Genomic DNA, 17594 nt, shown 5'->3' with positions numbered 1-17594 from the left:
AGGCAGGAGGCAGCGGCTGCTTTGGGGACAGGCCAAATATTTTATGAGTAATTTAATATCTGGAGTGCGGACCACTGAGCAGAGAATCCTACAGCCGCCTGGAGCAAGGGGCCGGTCTGGCCCTCCTAACGCAGCGGTGAGGATGGGGGTTGACAGGGATGGGCCAGGCCACTGGGGACTTAACCCTTTAAGGGTCCTGTGCAGGAACCAGGAAGGGGCGGGGTCATGCACCTGCTGTGCCCAGGCACTGAGCCTGCAGTTTAGACGGCTTGAGCGCCCGGAGCCTGGGCGTTCCCTGGGAGGGAATGTGTGGCCCGTGGGGCTCGCTCCCTCTGAGCCCCATAAAATGGGAATGATGACAACGGTCCCTGCATCCCAGCTAAGGACACCATGATGCTACAAAGCCTTAGTGTCGTGCCCAGGACCCAGCAGATGATAGAAGGGCACTGTGGGAGCCTCAAGACAGCCCCGTGGGGCCCAACACCCTCAGCTGTGCCCTGACCCCTCGCCTCTGCCCTGGGGCGGTGCCCGAGAGGTGTTCCTGAATTCTACAGAGGCATCCTGCTGCTGACATTTGCTCCAGGGTCCCTGGGGAGGGTACTGTCTGGCCCTGGGACAGAAGCCAGCTCCGCCCCGCCCCAGCTGTGTGGCCGGGGCAGGCACCTCGTGCTTCTGGGCCTCTGTGTTCTCTCACATGACGATGCTGTCCTTACCGGGCTGCTGTTGCCGCGAGTGAAGACGATCTTTGAGGAAGCCAGCCCTGAGCCGGGGGCGCAGGACGCACTCCTTAGAGATCTCCGCCCTCCGCGCTTCCGGGGGGGCGGCTTGGCTGCCACATTGTCTTAGCCCCGTCCTGGCTCTGGCACGTGCCGACTCCGAGGCAGGCCAAGGTCCTGCGCCTCCCTGCACCTCAGCTTCCCGCCTGTGAAATGGGCACAATAATCCCCTCTGGGGTTGAATGACGTGAGGCAGAGAAAGGGTTCGGAGCAGAGCTCAGAACGAAGGGGGTGGGGGCAGGTGGCTGTGAGCTGCCGGCAATTCGGGCACAGGACGGCCCCCCCTCCCTCGCCCTGCTCTCGGCCCCTTCTTCCGGGGCGTGGCCTGTAGCGCCATGAGCTCCTGTCTGCTCGGGGCCTCCTGGCGGACTTGCACAGCGCTGGGGGCTTCTCTGGCCCTGGGCTTCTGCCCCTCAGCTCTGCATCAGCCTCTCTTTCCCCCACAGCGCAGCCCTCACCGTCTGGAAGAAGTTTGGAGTGCTTGAGCCAAGCTGGCCCAGAATCATCGCCCCAATTCACAGATTGGGAAACTGAGGGCAAAGGGTGGTCCCCACGGGACTGGAGCCCTGGTTTCGGGACTCCCTGTTCGGAGCTCCTGCCCTGCAGTAGGCTGCTCTGTGGGCCTGGTACCAGGATGCCTGCCCAGCTGACAAGGAGAGGAGGGAGTCCCGGGCGGTCGGTCAGATGGGAGGGGAGCGGCCCACAGTGCCACGGCCACTGACGGGGAGTGGGCAGGATTCAAACCCAGGCCTGAGAGCACTAGAATCTGAGCAAGCCCTGTCTCTGTGGCCCCGGGGAGGGTCAGCCAAGTGCGTAGTAGGTGCTCAGCGCATGGCACTTGGCTTCCTCTGCTTGCTTTGGGCTGCCTGGAGGGTCTTCCTCCCACCCCCTCCCCACCCCCCACCCCGTGATGCACAGACGCTAGGGGGCAGCTCGGCGGGGAGTCGAGGTGGGGCGGCAGGGGGACACGGGGCGGAGGCGAGGACGGGAGCCAGCCTGGCTGCCTTCGTGCCCGCGGCAGGGTGCTGTGGATTGAACAGGCCCATGTCTGCATCCCCGGGCTCTGGAAGTTTCTCGCTGCCTGCCTGTGCCTCCCCTCCAGATGCCAGCTTTCCTAGGGAGATCGTCCCGGGCCACAGGGCCTGTGTTCCCCGTCCTCCTAGGCAGGGCAGTCTGTCCGTCTCGCTCACGTCCCTTCCACCTAAAGCTGTTCCCTGTCATGTGCGGCGTGTCCAGGTGTCCCTGTATCCACAGGGAATCAGATCCAGGACCTCCTACAGATCCCCTGCCCCCGGCTGTTCGAGTCCCTTGCAGAAATGGCGTCGGAGCTGCACGCTGCCCACGCATGTCCTCTGTGTACGTTCAGGCACCTCTATGTGACTTATGGTGGCAATCGCATCACCGCTGCCTGTGTCGTTGTCACACTGTACTGGCAGGGGGCAAGGCCAGGGCCAGAAGCCTGTACCTTGCAGCCCTCACCGGCTGGGCCCTCATCCCGGCTGGCTGACGTCAGAGCAGACGCGAGTGTGGACTGGAGTCTTTTCTGACTCCAAGCCCTCTGCTCGCTGGAGTAAGCGAGAGGCATCAGTCGATCCATTCATTCACACATGGATCAACTGTGAATGAATGAACCAATCATTCATTCCCGCACTTGTGCTTCCATTCATTCATTTGCAGGACGTGGACCTCCCAGGCTGTCTGGGCCGTGGCACTGCAGTTTCTGGCCACCCTCCTGGGGCCTCGCGGCTCCTGCACAAGCCATGTGTGATGGGGATGTGGCTGCTGCTCCTCCCTGCGGGTGACCTGGCTTAAATCAGCAACTCCCCTTGCTCCTGGTCAACGGGCTTGGCCCGGGCCTGGGACTCTGCCTCTGCCCCTCATCTAGCGCACCGCTTTCCTCCTGGGAGCAGTCCGAGGCTCAGAGAGGGCTAGCGACCAGCCTGAGGTCGCACAGGAAGTGGGGTGCTGAGGCCAGCTTAGAACTGGGAGCCCTGGACGTCCCATCCAGGGTGCATCCTGCTCTGCCAGGTCTCCGTGCTCTGGTTGCCCCTCCCTTGGTGGCCCTGCTGGGTTTCTTGAACAAACGCCCCTGTTCTCCTGCTCCTGGCCAAGGGGGCTGCCTATGACAATGCCTCCTGGCTATGTGCTAAAATAGACACAGCTCGCAGCTTGCTGTGTGTGTGCGTGTGATGGGTGCCGGGGTTTAAAGCAGGGCACCCGGTGCCCCATTGTCAGCGGGATGCTAGAGGGGCGAGGAGGGAGACAGCAGGGCTCAGCCCTGGGGACAAGGACCATCCGCGCGAAGCTGCTTCCGTTGCCTGCCCTTGAACTCCCCAGCCCCCGTCACCATCAGAATGTAATCGCAGTGCCCCCAGTAGCAATCCCATCAATCAGTAGAAGAAGGAGCACTTGTTGGGCTGTGCCAACCACGGCCCACGCAGGAGAGAGGTGCATTTCCCCCGGGTTACCACTGCCCCCGACCCTGACCACTTGCACTGTGGCCCCGCTTGGGCAGCCGGCTGCCCCCAACAGCGTGTCAGGCCCTCTCTCCAGACCTGCTGAAATAGAACCTGCGTTGTAGCAAAACCCCAGGTGACTTTTGTGCACTAATTCCTAGAACAACCCAGCATTGTCGCTGCAGCTGGTACTTGTGGAGAACTCTGGGTGCCGGCAGCTTTGCACACAGGATCCCATTTGACCCTCGGCAGCTTTATAACAGTCCCATTTACCTGAAAGGCAGAGAGAGGGAGAGACGGACCTTCCATCCACTGGTTCAATCCCCAAATGCCGGCACCAGACAGGGCTGGGCCAGGCTGAAGCCAAGAGCCTGGAGCCCCATCCAGGTCTCCCACGTGGGGTGGCGGGGACCCAGGTACTTGAGCCGTCCTCTGCTGCCTTCCAAGGAAGCTGGCTGTGACGCGGAGGCGGGACGCAATCCCAGGCACCCTGGGCTGCAGACATCCAGGCAGTACCTGGACCTGCTGCGCCACCGTGCCCAGCTCTCTGGGGTGCGTGTGCTGGTCACCCCCAGGTGACAGGAAGGGAGCCTGTAGCCCAGGAAAGACACAGCTGGGCATTCCACAGGGTGGGATTTGAACCCAGCCTCTCCGAGTCCACTGTCGTTCAAGTTCCTGAGCCCCGGGGTCCCCCGCCCCCCACCATTTCTCATCCTGTGCAGAGCTGCAGGGCGTGAGGTCTGTCTCCCCCTCTCTCACCCCGACACAGCCCCTGAACTCTGGAAAGAAGAGGCCGGTGAGCCCCTGGTCACAGTTCCCCATCCATCAGCTCAGTCCCCGCGCTGGGGCTGGAGCCACCTGTGCCGGAACCCGCAGGGACACCTGAGAAAAGTGCAGACGCCCAGGTCCCTCCCGGTGCTGGCAGATGGTGGGATAGGACCTCAAGGGTGGGGCCCAGACATTGCCAGGGATCTGCTTGCCGCCAAAATCAGAGACCCAGCGCCCTCTGTGGCTCAGGGCAGGGACCGCCGCACCCATTTTACAGTCGAGGGCATGGAGGCCCAGTGAGTCTGGCAGAGTATGCCCTGGGCTTGGCATCTGGCCGGTGAGCCCGATGGGTGGGCACAGGCTCCAGGTGGGCCGGTTCTGGGCTCCAGTTCCTGTTCTCTCCTGCAAGCTGGGAGCCACACCAGGTGCCAGCACAGATCAGCAAACTCCACCTTGGCGGGCAGCCCACCAGCTCAGCATGGTGTGTACGTTTTTAAAGATCAAAAGAGTTTTTTTTTAAAGATCTATTTTATTTATTTGAAAGGCAGAGTTACACAGAGAGGGAGAGACAGAGAGAGATCTTCCATACGATGGCTCACTCCCCAAATGGCTGCAACAGCCAGAGCTGTGCCAGGCCAAAGCCAGGAGCTAGGAACTTTCATCCAGGTCTCCCACGTGGGTGCAGGGGCCCAAGGACTTGGGCCATCCTCTGGTGCTTTTCCCAGGAGTGTTAGTAGAAAGCTGAGGTGGAAATAGAGCAGCTGGGACTCAAACTGGTGCCCATATGCGATGCTGGTGCTGCAGGAGGCTTAACCCACATGCTACAATGTCAGTCCCCAAAAGAAATATTTTGTAGCACGTGGAAGTTACAGAAAATTGAAATTTTAGTGTCTATAAGGATTGACTGAACTCGGCTACATCTGTTTGTTTATTCGCACAGTCATCCCGTGGTCCCCATGGGGGAATTGGTTCAGGACCCCGGAGGACACCAGCACTATGGGTGCTCAAGTCCTTTATGGAAAATGCCGCGGCATTGGCACAACCTCCCGAACTCTTCAAATCATCTCCAGGTGACCAACAATGCCTGATACAACACACATGTCATGGAAGGGGCTGGTGTCGTGGGGCGGTGGGTTAAGCTGCCGCCTGCAATGCCGGCATCTCTTATGGGTGCTGGTTGAGGTCCAGCTGCTCCGCTTCCAACCCAGCTCCCTGCTAATGCTCGAGTACTTGGGCCCCTGCACCCACGTGCAAGACCTGGACAGAGTTCCTGGCTCCTGGCTTCTGCCTGACACAGCCCGAGCAGTCATGGCCATTTGGGAAGTGAACTAGCAGATGGAAGACCTCTCTCTCTCTTCCTCTTTCTCTGTAACTCTGCCTTTCAAATAAATAAAAAATAAATGTTTTTAAAAAAGAAAGGTGGGACCGGCGCTGTGGTGCAACAGGTTGTGCCACCGCCTGCAGTGCCGGCATCCCATATGGGCACTGGTTCGAGTTCCGGCTGTTCCACTTCTGCTCCAGCTCTCTGCTATGGCCTGGGAAAGCAGTACAAGATGGCCCAAGTCCTTGGGCCTCTGCACCCACATGGGTGACTCCTGGCTCCTGGCTTTGGATCAGCTTAGCTCTGGCCGTTGTGGCCAACTGGGGAGTGAACCAGCGGATGGAAGACCTCTTTCTCTCTCTGTCTCTCTCTCTCTGCCTCTCCTTCTCTATGTGTAACTCTGACTTTCAATAAATATATAAATCTTTAAAAAGGAAAGGCAAGGCAAGGCAGGCTATGGAAACAGTCGCCACACTGGGTGGCCTAGGGAACAAGAAGAAAGTGGGCACCTTTCAGCACGGAAGCGATCTTCCCCCCAGAATTTTCCGTCGGCGGCCGGTGGAGCCCACGGATGCTGGCGGGCACAGGGTGCTGCTCGGGCTGTATCCGTGCACTGAAAGAGGGCGGAGTCGCGGCAGCGGAGCCCGGGTGGCCGCAGAGGCTGGACTATTTCCTGTCTGGCTCTTCACAGAGAAAGTTCAGAGACCCCCGCTCTGGAGCAAGCGTGGAAACCCCCTGGAGGGTTGTTGAAAACCCGCAGACGGCCGCCTCCCCCCGCCCCCCTCCCCCCCCCCCCCCCCGCTCCAGGGTGGGGCCGGAGCACTTGGCGCTTCCCACGAGTTCCCAGGCCGTGCGATGCTGGACCACACTTGGAGGACGCTGGCTTAGCGGAACTTGGGCCTGCAGAGCTGACCCCCGCCCCCCGGCCCTACCCTGGAAGTTCATAGCCCACCCAGAGAGTGGGGAGGGCGGGGGGGGGGGGGAAGAGCTCCCACAGTCCACCTGCCCGCGGGGCCACTTCCGGCGGCCTTCTGCTGGTGTCTGCTCCCCCTGGTGGCAGCGAGCTCAGAGCGCGGCTGGCACCATCAGCCTGTCTCTCCTAGGAGACGTGGCTCAAAGACCTCAGCTTTGCTCAGCCTTGCTCCCTAGGAACCGAACCCGGGACAGCAGCCGAGGCCAACGCGTCTGCAGGGGGACAGAACAGTCACCTGGCTGTGGTCACGCAGCTGCTGTGAGAACCAGGCAGGATTTGAACTTGAGGTCTGTCTGACTCAAGAGCCAGTGCCCTTGACCGCGGCCCAACATAGCCCCTCCGGGAGACTCCTGCTGCTGCAATGCGGCACGGAGTTGCAGGCATCCACCCCAGCTCTGTGACTCCCCAGGCCAGTCACTGAACTGCTGTGCCTCAGTGTTCCCATCTGCAGAAGGGGACCGTGGGTGTGGAGGAGACACGGGGCAGAGGACGTGCGCATAGCTGGGCTTGTTGTGACTTAGCTGAGCCCCGCTTCTTTCTCTGACCTGTACCCTGCTCCCCTCCTCTTAGCCAGCTCCAGGCACGTGGGGCACAGGGTGCAGGGGAGGGCACGTTGCTTGCAGTGCAGCGCGTGGAGGTGGAGAAGGCCACCTGGCGCCGGAGTCAGCAGGTGGCAGCTGTCTGGCGGGGCCTGAGAGCCGCCTGCGCCCGCGGGGCTGGGCCCTGGGAGTCTGGGTGGCAGTGCCCAGATCTTAACCGCGCGGATTCAGCAGACCTGCATGTAGATCCTGGGTCCTCTGTGTGACACGAGCAAGTAACAGCCCCTCTCTGATTCTCAGTAGTCTCATCTGTAGAATGGGAGCGATTGTGTGGTCTCCGAAGCAGCAGTGGGAAATGCAGATTGTAGCGACCCCTCCTGGCCATTCTGCTGCTGGCTCAGACTGCCTGCCCCACATCGCCAGGTGTTGTTCAAGCACCTGCAGCTGCTCTGCTCTAGGCCCTGCTCCTCCTTGGTCTCCACTATTGGGCCAAGGAGGATCCTTGCTCCACGCTGGGCCAAGCAGATCCCCAGTGCTGGGAACGGGGAGTGGCAGGTGTTAGAATCTGAAGCACAGGGGCTAGCGTGGGGTCAAGGTGTCACCTGGGCCATCTACTTGCCTTACCAGTGGGGAGACCTGGGGTGGGCACCGTGCATAGTAGGCTAAGCCTCCACCTGCGATCCCTTATGGGTGCTGGTTCGAGTTCCAGCTGCTCCTGACTCCTGGCTTCTGATTGGCCCAGCTCTGGCCATTGTGGCCATTTGGGGAGTGAACCATCAGATGGAAGACCCCTCTCTCTCTCTCTCTCTCTCTCTCTCTCTCTGTCTCGATCTACAACTCTGCCTCTCAAATAAATAATATACATCTTTAAAAAAAAACCCACACACAGTGGAGAAGCCCACTCTGCAGAGAGGCACAGCGGATGGAGGGAGACGAGGCAGCCCTGGCCCAGGGTGTCCAGTGTCCACTGAGACTGGGTCGTCCACCTGCTCCTGGCTCACCTGATTGTCACCTCTGGGCTCCCAGCTACCCTTGATCCAGGTTCCTGTGACGTCACCCATCACCCATCTGCCCTTGGTGGGGACCCCTGCCCGCTGCTTGGAGCAGAGCCACAACAGAGGTGAGGAGTTTAGATCCCTGTGCACGCTGTGTCAAGTAAGCAATGTTGAGCTGCCATGGGCAAGACTGGACACGCAGCGGAGCCTTGGATTCCGGCAGATCGGGAAGCCGGGGTGGGCGGGGAGGAAGGGGCACTGTCCTGAGTCCTGAGGGGGCGGGGGATGGGAGTCAGGGTCAGGGCTCGTGGTCCAAGGGCAGAGGAGTGTTGGCGCCGCAAGACCACCGAGGCCCGAGAAAAGCCCCTGGCACTAGCAGGCAGGGGCAGGAGGCTCTCTGACTTCCTGGCCGTGGCTGGCTTTGCCTGGGTCCTTGCAGTGCAGGGAGGGTTCTCTGTACCTGCTTGGCGCCAGCACTCAGATGCGCCCCTGGGGTCAAGTGCATCCTTGCCTAGACAGACCTGGAGGCGGGGGCTCAAGAATGTGGACCCCTAGGGGCCTGCGCTGTGGTGTAGCAGATTAAGCCACTGTCTGCAATGCCAGCATTCTGTATGGACACCAGTTCAAATCCAGCTCCTTGCTAATGGACCTGGGAAAGCAGTAGAAGATGGGCCCAAATGCTTGGGCCCCTGCACCCAGGTGGAAGACCCAGAAGAAGCTCCTGGCTTCTGGCTTCAGCCTGGCTCAGCCCTGGCCATTACAGCCATTTGGGGAGTGAACCAGCGGATGGAAGACTTCTTTCTCTCTCTCCATCTCTCTATGTACCTCTGCCTTTCAAATAAATTCAATGAATGTCTAAAAAAAGAAGAATGTGGACCCTGAGGCCTGATGAGAGGCTGGGGGGGTGCAGTGGAGGGGCCTGGTAGGGAGGTCACACCTCTACATGTTTACCAAGAACTCTGAGGCCAACAGGAACAGGTGCCAATGCCAGTTGTGCACTCGCCAGCCGTGTGACGCTGGGCCAATGACTTGCCGTCTCTGACCCTCAGGTTTCTCATCTGTAAAACGGGGAGCGTGCTATGCACTTCCTAGAGGACGCCTTGGGGATGAAAGGAGCTAACACACCTAAAGCAGGAGACACAAAAACATGGCAGGGCCCTGTGATTGGCACTGGCATCGCTGGACAGAGCGGCTGAGCAGAGGGCGGGCCTGGGGGAAAGCTTCCAGGTGTTGGCTGCAGAGTCTGGGGTTGGGACAGGTCACCAAGGCCAGGCCGGGTGCCCCAAGCGAGCGGCTGCGGGTCCTGTTGGTAGAGGGGCTTGCGAGGGGCAGGGATGCGGGCTGTGGAGAGCAGGTGCGGCTGGGGCCGGGTCCTGCGCTCTCCACCCCTCCGGCAGTGAGTCTTTATGGAGAGGCCGAAGAGCATCTTGGGTGCTGTTGGGGTTCAGCGGTGAGCCGGGTAGGGGACTCACAGCCTAGCTGGGGGGATCAGGTGGGTGTGAGTGAAAAGCCAGAGGCTGGCTGCGCATGCTCACGTGGGAAGGAGTGAGAAATGGGGCATGGGGTGGGGTCAGAGGTGTCCAGCTTTGGGGAGGAGGTGTGGCCTGAGTGAGCTTTAAGGATGGCTAGGCCGACAGAGCGGAAAGTTCCAGGTGGGTGAACAGGGAGCTGGCGGGTGCTGCGGCGGGAAAGCAGGGCCTTGGTGGAGGAGTGGGGCTGGAAGCCAGGCTTGTGGGCTGGGACTACAGCCGGTGGGCGGTGGGAGCCGCGGAAGCTGTTGGGCAGAGACAACTGTTGTAACTGGGTGACTGGGTAAGATGGGGAGGTGTAGAGAGAGTTGCAAGGGAAGGTTCTAGTTCCAGGGTCAACTATGACCCCTGGTGGGCCAGTGTGGGTTACAGGTGCAAAGCCGCTTCTGGGGCTGGCCCTGGCCTGTTGCTGTAAAGAGAGCTCAGACTTGAACCCCAGCTGTGGAGTTGTGGGTGACCTCCTCACCCCTCAGCGCCTCAGCCTCCTCCGGCCCCCAGGCGTGGTGCACCTGTCCCCGGGAGGAGGTGAGCGTGGAAGAGGGAGTGAGGAAAGGCTCTAGCCAGTGGGGGCAGCATGGTCGGCGTTCCCGGCCCCGCCTCCCACTGTGTGGCTGCCATAACACAGGAGCCAGCGCCTGGCCTTCTGGTCACCTCCAATTAGGTGGGGCTTCTACTTTCAGAGATCATCCACGCATCCATGCACTGTCCAGTCATTCGCTCGGCCAGCTTTCCTGAGCATCTACTATGTGCCGGGTGCTGGGACCAGAGTTGACGTCCACCCCCGTCCCTTGGTCTGGAAGAGTTTATTCACTCAGCAACATGCACAGAGCTCTCCTGTGTGCTCTGGCTGGGCCGGGGGAGCGGGGGTCGGGGGAGCTGGGGGGAGGGAGCGTGGCCGGCAGGGGCGGGGCGGGGCGGGGTGGATGTGGCTCAGCCTGCCCTTCCCCCCTGGAGTCACGCTTCAGCATCTGGGAAGAGCAGGAACCCAGAGAAGATGCTGTTGGCCCCCTCCATGGCCAGCAGGTTGTTCTTGTCGTTGGTCTGCAGGTAGACTTCCTCGTCCAGTTCCAGCTTGAGGACCACGCCGCCCGTGGTGACCTGGAAGGTGTTGTAGGAGTAGTCGCAGAAGGTGAGCACGTGCCGTGGCTTCTCCCGGCCCCGCAGGATGTTCACGCACAGGTTCCCGCGAGAGCTGGCATGATAGGTGAAATAGTAGAGGCCGGGCACGGAGCACGTGAACTTGCCGCTGCGAGGCTGGTAGCTGCGTTCCTCGTTGGTGATGACCTGCTCGAAGCGGATGGGCAGGTCGCGGCGCGGGGCGGCGTGGGTGGTCCGCAGGGCCGAGAAGGCGATCTTCTGCGTGGCTTTGTAGTCGCCCGATTCACCCTTGGGGCCGGGGGCTCCGGGAGCTCCTGGGGCACCTTTAGGGCCAGCTGGGCCCTTGGGACCCACTTTTCCTGGATTCCCCGGAATCCCTGGGTCCCCCTTCTCTCCAAACTCGCCGTGGTCTCCAGCTAGTCCTGGGAGTCCTAGAAAAACAGGCAGAAGAGAAATGAGAAGGTCAGAGGTCAACGGAGAGCAAAGGAAGGGGCCTCCCATCTGTGAGAAGGAGGGGGCAGGAGTTGGAGAGCCTGTGTGCAGCCCAGCATTCTGCACTGGGGGCTGAGGGCTCTGGGGAGGGAGGTGCACTAGGCCTCCCTGCACCCCAACTTGTACAGGCGCAAGCCTTGAGCACGGATGATGGATTCCTGGCCCGCGTGCTATCCCTCTCCATTCTGACACCCATGCAGACATCCTTAATCAATTGCAGCATTCATTCACTCCTGCTGCACCCGGAGGTGGACTTCAGAAGCCTTCTCTCTCCACCACCCCAAGCAGCCCTTGGTTTAGCACAGCACAAAACAAAAACCTGTTTTCCAGAAAAGTGGCAGAGAGCAGTGCCCGAGATCGTGGGCTCTGGACACAGACACAGACGCCTGTGCGCGTTCTGCCACCTCCACCGTTACAGCAGGAGCATCTCCTTGGAACAGCAGGACTCGCTGCCTGGATGCCATTTCACAGGTGAGGAGGTACGACCCCAGAATGACCCCGGAGGCGTATTCTAACCCAGGGCCGGGCAGCTACCTGGGTGCTCTCTCTCCCGCTGGAGAGCCACGGTCTGGTCTCAGCCTGAACATTTGCTGGGCTGCCTTGGGCAAGTCAGTAGCCTTTCTGGACACCAGTTTTCCTGTCTGTACAATGGGAATAGGAATTCCCTCCTGGAAGATTTGTTGCAAGGGCTCAGTGGGCGGACGGGTGGGCAGGTGTTTTGCAATCTCAGAGGTAAGAAATGCGACTTGGGAAGCAGGAGATGGGGTCTTGGCCAGAGAGACACTGGTGTGTTCCCGAAGCCTGCTGTACCTTTCTCTCCCTTTATCCCTGGGGTCCCAGGTTGGCCATCAGAGCCGGGTAACCCTGGGATGCCCGGGGTTCCAGGGATGGCTGGGTGCCCAGTGCAGCTGCTCTGAGCCTGGGAAGCATCAAGCAGACCCAGGAGCAGCAGTGGCAGCAGTGCCAGGACTCGGCCCCTTGGGCTCTTCATCACCACAGTCTGCTGCCTCCTGCAGGGGGAAAGAGGTGGGAGGTCACTACCAGGGCGACTCCTGTCATCCACCTACCCATGGATCCATATGCCCACCCACCCACCCACCTTGCCCATCCACCCACCCATGGACCCATATGCCCACCCACCCACCCACCTTGCCCATCCACCCACCCATGGACCCGTACACCCATCTACCCACCCACCCCTCCCCTCCACCCATTCAACCACTTATCCATCATCCAACCATCCATCCATCTGTCTGACCATCCATCCATCCATCCATTTATCCATTCATCCACCCACCCATCCATATGTGCCTACAGCACCTCCCCTCGCTTTTCCAAGCACCAAGCTCAGTCTATGACTACTTCTCTTTCTGGGGCAGGACCATATCTCTCTTGTGTGTCACTGTGTCCCCAGCACCGAGTTCAGTGTCTGGGGGATGGGAAACAGTGAACACATGGATGGGTGGACGCATGCATGCCTGCATAGATGGGTGGGGGTGGCTAGTCTCAGGGGAAGTCCCCCACTGGGAGGGGCTCCTCCACAGGGGAGGCCTCTGTGAGAAGTGGTGTTTGGGCCGTCCTCCGAAGGTGCGGGAGGGGCTGAAAGGCAAGAATGTTCCGGAAGGCGGAAGGGTGGGAGAAAGCCCCAAGATGGGGCACGGGTTGGAAGCTTCAGGGTCAGCAGGGAGGGGAGGGGTCAGAGTGACAGGCGGTGAGCCTGCAGGTGTAGCCTGCAGTGGGCCACTCTGCCTCCACGGTTCAGAGAGGGCACCGAGGCTCCGGGGGGCCCGGCCGCCTGCTCGGGGTCACACAGCAAGGAACAAAGCAAGTGTCCCGGCGGCAATCAAGACCACCTCTGTGGGGTGGGGACTGTGCCCAGGTGCCTCCGGGAGCTGCGGCTCTGGCGAGAGGGTGGTGCCGGGCCCATCATCGCACCGAACCCAGCAGGAAGCCGGCGGCCCATGCTGGGCGGTCAGCCAAGCCAGCGCCCCAAGCATCCACTCTCGAGGGACCTTCAACACCCTGGAGTCCGACTCTGAGCCTATGCTTTCTTCGATTGAGGCAACAGTCAGGCAACGTAAAGCTGACCAGGTTCAAGCGAGCACTCGATGACATTTAACGTGCTCACAGCGTTGTGCCCCCGGCGCCCGCGTCTGCTCCCAAAAAAGTCTCCTCACCCCCAGCTGAGACCCTGGGCAGCCAGCAGCTTCTCCCGAAGCCCCGGCCCCAGCCCCCTGACAACCGCCAGTCCGCTTCCTGGCTCCGGGGTGCGCCGAGTCTGCGCATTTCACACGAGCGGAATCCTACAGGGTGGGCATTTGTGATGTTCTCAAGGTCACCCCCGGCGGTGCTGGCGGGAGTCAGTGCGGCCCGCCTCCCTGCGCCTGCGTGGGGCTCCACGTGTGGGAGAGCAGGCTCTTGCTCATCGCTCCTCAGAGCCGGACATTCCGCACGGCCCCTGCCTTCTGGCCACTGTGACTATTGCTGCCGTGAACACGCGTGTGCAAGGATTTGAGTGCCTGTTTGTAATTCGTGTGGGTGGACACCTAGGCGTGGAATTCCCATTCTTGTGGTAATTCTATGTTTAATTTTTTGAGAAATTTTCAACCTAAATTAAAAAAAAATTGTTGGAGAAGCAGAGACAGCTACACACACACATGCACACACACAGAGCTCCCATCCACTGGCTCACTCCCCAGATAGTCCACAGTGACCTCAATCCAGGTCGCCCACGTGGGCGGCAGGAACCCAGGTACTTGCACGTCACAGGTGCCTCCAAGGGAAGTGGAGTCGGGAGCCAGAACCGGGACTTGAACACGGCACTCTGACTGGGAGGCAGACACCCTCACCGACCACTGGGAGGCCCAGTGCTCACCCCGGCCCCCTCACTGACATCTCTGCCTGCCGGGGCTGCCTCCACCCACCATCTGCACTACCTCAGGGCTGAGCGTCTCAGCGCCTGCAGGGGGCACCCGTTCTGCCTTGGCCGTGAGCCAACGCTCTCCAACTCTCAGGATTGTGCCAACGTCTTTTTCCTCCAGGAAGCCTTCCCTCTTTGCCCCTCAGCCCACAGAGACTGCGGCTTATCCCTACTCTTAAAACGGGCGTGTGTTGAGGCACAGTGTGTTAAGCTGCCATGTGTGACACCAGCATCCCTTCCTCCTGGGATGGTAGCAGGAAATGGCCCAAGCGTTTGGCCCCTGCCACCTGACCTGGGAGACCCTGGTGGAGTCCCTGGCTCCTGGGTTGGGCCTGGCTCTTCCCTGGCTGTTGTGGCATTTTAGGAGTGAACCAGCAGAGGGAAGCTGTCTCTCTGTCTCTCATTCTGTGTCTCTCCCTCTCTCTCTATCGCTCTTTCAAATTAATTAATTAATTCCAAAAAGTGGGAATGTGGGTTAGTCCCTGCCCCATGCCAGGACAGCCGTGGGATCCAGGCAGTACCGGGCTGGGCAGGGGCCGTGGAGACAAAGGTCACAGCGATCCTGTGTGCCTGGGATTCAAGCCCACATGAGCTGGATCTGAAAACTCGGCGTTAGGTGAAGAGGCCCCTGTCCCTGGTGGGTGAGATGCTGGTGTCAGGGCCGGGTGGTCTGATAGAAAGATGACTCTACAGGGTGCGCTGGGAGCAGTGCATGCTGGGGCCGTGGTCATGCTCAGAGAAGGCTGTTCCTGTTGTCCACGCACAAATGGCCAGCAGGTGGCCAGCGACCGTGGTCACAAGGGAAGCAGTGCCCCCAGGATTCAGAAGGGCATGGGGGAAGTCACTTCTCTCTGGCTACAGTTTACCCTCCTGTAAAATGGGACTAAGACGGATCTGTTCCTGGAAGGGCTGGCGTGAGGACAGAGCCTTGCGTGTTGGAAATGCATAATTAGCATGAGGCATTTTATCCTTTTTTTTTTTTTTTTTTTTTTTTTTGGACAGGCAGAGTGGACAGTGGGAGAGAGAGAGACAGAGAGAAAGGACTTCCTTTTCTGTTGGTTCACCCCCCAATGGCTGCTGGGGCCAGTGCACCGCGCTGATCCAAAGCCAGGAGCCAGGTGCTTCTCCTGGTCTCCCATGTGGGTGCAGGGCCCAAGGACCTGGGCCATCCTCCACTGCACTCCCGGGCCACAGCAGAGAGCTGGCCTGGAAGAGGAGCAACCGGGACAGAACCAGTGCCCCAACTGGGACTAGAACCCCGGGTGCCGGCGCCATAGGCAGAGGATTAGCCTAGTGAGCCACAGCGCCAGCCAGCATTTTATCCTTATCCCCATCAGCCAAGACTCCCTGCATGTGGGACCCTGGAGGGAAGATGGCAGCTCGGGGAGAGGGGCTCGCTCAGGGGGTGGCGAGCTCTGGCCAGTGGGGGCGCTGTTGGGCTGGAGAACAGGGTCCTGATGAGACCGGCTCCTTGGGGAAGCTGGAGGCTGGGGTGGGGGAGCAGGGAGATCCTGATTCTAGCCCATTGCAGGAGCCACTGCGTCCCGAAAACCCACCTGGCCTGGCCTCTCCGGCTGTGCCAGCCCAGCATGGACCTTTCCACCGTTCTGCAGCCCCCAGCTGGAGCCCTGCTGACTTGACCCTGAACTCCCCCGTGCGGCGGCGCCTGGAGGAACAGGCCCCTGGGGCGGCGCCCGAGCCCGCGTCCCTCCTGGACTCACAGCTCCACTGCTCACCATATTCGCTCCTTGCCAGGACCACAACGAGCTCTCTCAGCTCACTGCCAGGGAGCAAGAGCAACAAAGCATTGGGAAACACAGCGCTGCTCGGAGGGGCCCGGGTTCTAATCCCACTGCCACTCCGGGACACCTGCACAGTGGAGCAGGGCGTGCACTGGGCCCCCAGGGAGCTTGAGCTCCAGCAGCCCAGGAGGATCTGACAGAGGTGGCCAGCAGTTCGAGCCTGTGACCACGGAGCCGTCTGCCGGAGGCCCCCACTTACCTGCCTGTGGGGTTAGACCAGCCGTCTGCTCGGCAGAACACCCGGGCGAGGTGGCCAGGCCCATACTTTGGGAACCATTGCCTCCCCGCCCCCAGGCTCTGAGCCCCCTCCTCACCTGGGAACCGGTGTCCGGCGAGGCCTCTGGGCTGGGCAGCAGTGGGGCCAGGAGCTCGGAGCCTGCTGCTCTCCGTCCAAAGCGGAAGTTCCATGGCCTGGGGACGGGAAGGGCTTTCCCCTGGGTGTCCCCTTCCGCTGTCCTCCTTGCTGTCCCCTCGCCCTGCTGCCCTCAGGCAGTTTCAGATCCCATTTCTGCCTCCTGGAGGGGTTTACTGTAACTGCGGGTGGGGGGTGGCGAGTTGAGTTTCGCCGACTCAGCAGCTGTGGGGCACACAGGCTGTCCGGGGGTGGGGGTGGTGGTGGTGGTGGTGGGGCTCTACAGCTGGTGGCTCCCTGGCCTCGTGATCTTACACAGGGGACAGCGTACTCCCAGCGGCGGGCGCTGTGGCTGCTGGGGTGCTGTTAGGGACCCTGATTCCTATCCTGGCTCTGCTACTTACTAGTTAAAACTCTCAGCCGAGAGCAAGCACGGGAGCCCCAGTTTTCTCTGCCATGTGGTGGGGCCACGATTGCACCTGCTGGACAGGTCCCACGGGCCCCTGGGAGGACCATGGATGGGCTCACGGAGGGGAAGGGGCGTGTGGGGGCGAGCGGGGAGGTGGGGGCCGTGTTCACCGTCAGCACCCCTCTCAGCCCAGGCTCCGGGTCAGAGCTCATCTCTACCGCTTCCTCCCCTTTCTGCACTTCTGCTCTTTCCCTGTTCTCAGAAAATAATCTAATAATGCATTTGAAATGTGCTCATTACTTATTTATGCCCCTGCCTCTGCCTCCAGCCGGGCTTGAAGCTGGCGACAATAGTAGGCACAGGCAGGGGCCTGTTGCTTGCCGATCCAGGGATGAGGCTGGCCTAGGGCTGGATAGGGGCTTGGAGGACACCTCGCCCAGCCTCCTCTTTTGACATGTCGGGAAACAGAGGCCCGGAGAGGCCAGTCTTCATCGGCACATGCTGATCGTTAGCTTGGAGACAGAGCGCGGAGCGGGTGAGCCGCAGCCCCGGTCCCCACGGGGGGACGCTGGTGTTTAACATTAGATGACGCTAGGTTTATTGCTCTTGAAATAAATGTCGCCAGAAAGAAGCGATCGCTGGCGCCCACACTCCGTGGAAGGGGCAGGTGCAGGGTTGGAAGGCTGGCATAGTGAGCACTCCCCCCGCCCCAGGAGCAGCCCAGGCAGAGTCGCCCCCAAGCACTGGGAGCTGGGGGTGTGGGAGGCCTCTTGACGTCTGTGTTTGGAGATTAAAAGAAAAAAATGTCACAGAGCTTGCGGATGCTGATTGGTGGGCGTTTAGCACTGACTGCACAAGGTGACAGCGAAGGAAAGGGCTCTGGGCTCAGCCACCTGCAGACCCAAAGGGAGCCAGAGGGGGTGAAGAGAGAAACGGGCGGGTTCTCAGCGGGAAGCGGGGAGTGGGGGTGGGGAATGGAGGCTGCAGGTGCAGGCCCCATCTGAGGAACCCCCCCCACGTGGGCGGGGTCTCCAATTCCTCCACCACAGACGGCAGTGCGGAAACCTGGCTTGTGTCAGGGTGGAAGCAGGAGGGCTCAGAACAGGACGCAGCGAGGGGGCCAAGCCCGGGCTTTAGAATCGGCTACGTCCAAGTTGGAGCTGC

The 17594-nt window shown here is 60.8% G+C and overlaps 1 protein-coding gene across 1 annotated transcript; it reads right to left on the bottom strand.

Moving 5' to 3' along the window:
• Positions 1 to 10228: 10228 nt before the first annotated feature.
• Positions 10229 to 16082, bottom strand: C1QB (complement C1q B chain). Its single transcript, XM_062193158.1, has 3 exons — positions 15984 to 16082; positions 11758 to 11957; positions 10229 to 10886 (listed from the first exon to the last, which is right to left on the bottom strand). The coding sequence occupies exons 2-3, from the start codon at positions 11936 to 11938 to the stop codon at positions 10312 to 10314; spliced, it is 756 nt and encodes a 251-aa protein (XP_062049142.1). The 5' UTR covers positions 11939 to 11957; positions 15984 to 16082; the 3' UTR covers positions 10229 to 10311.
• Positions 16083 to 17594: the final 1512 nt, after the last annotated feature.

This window comes from Lepus europaeus, chromosome 5 (genome assembly GCF_033115175.1).
Source record: "Lepus europaeus isolate LE1 chromosome 5, mLepTim1.pri, whole genome shotgun sequence".
Classification (NCBI taxonomy): domain Eukaryota; kingdom Metazoa; phylum Chordata; class Mammalia; order Lagomorpha; family Leporidae; genus Lepus; species Lepus europaeus.
The sequence above is the reverse complement of the archived record's forward strand: the minus strand, read 5'-3'. Positions and strand labels throughout refer to the sequence as shown.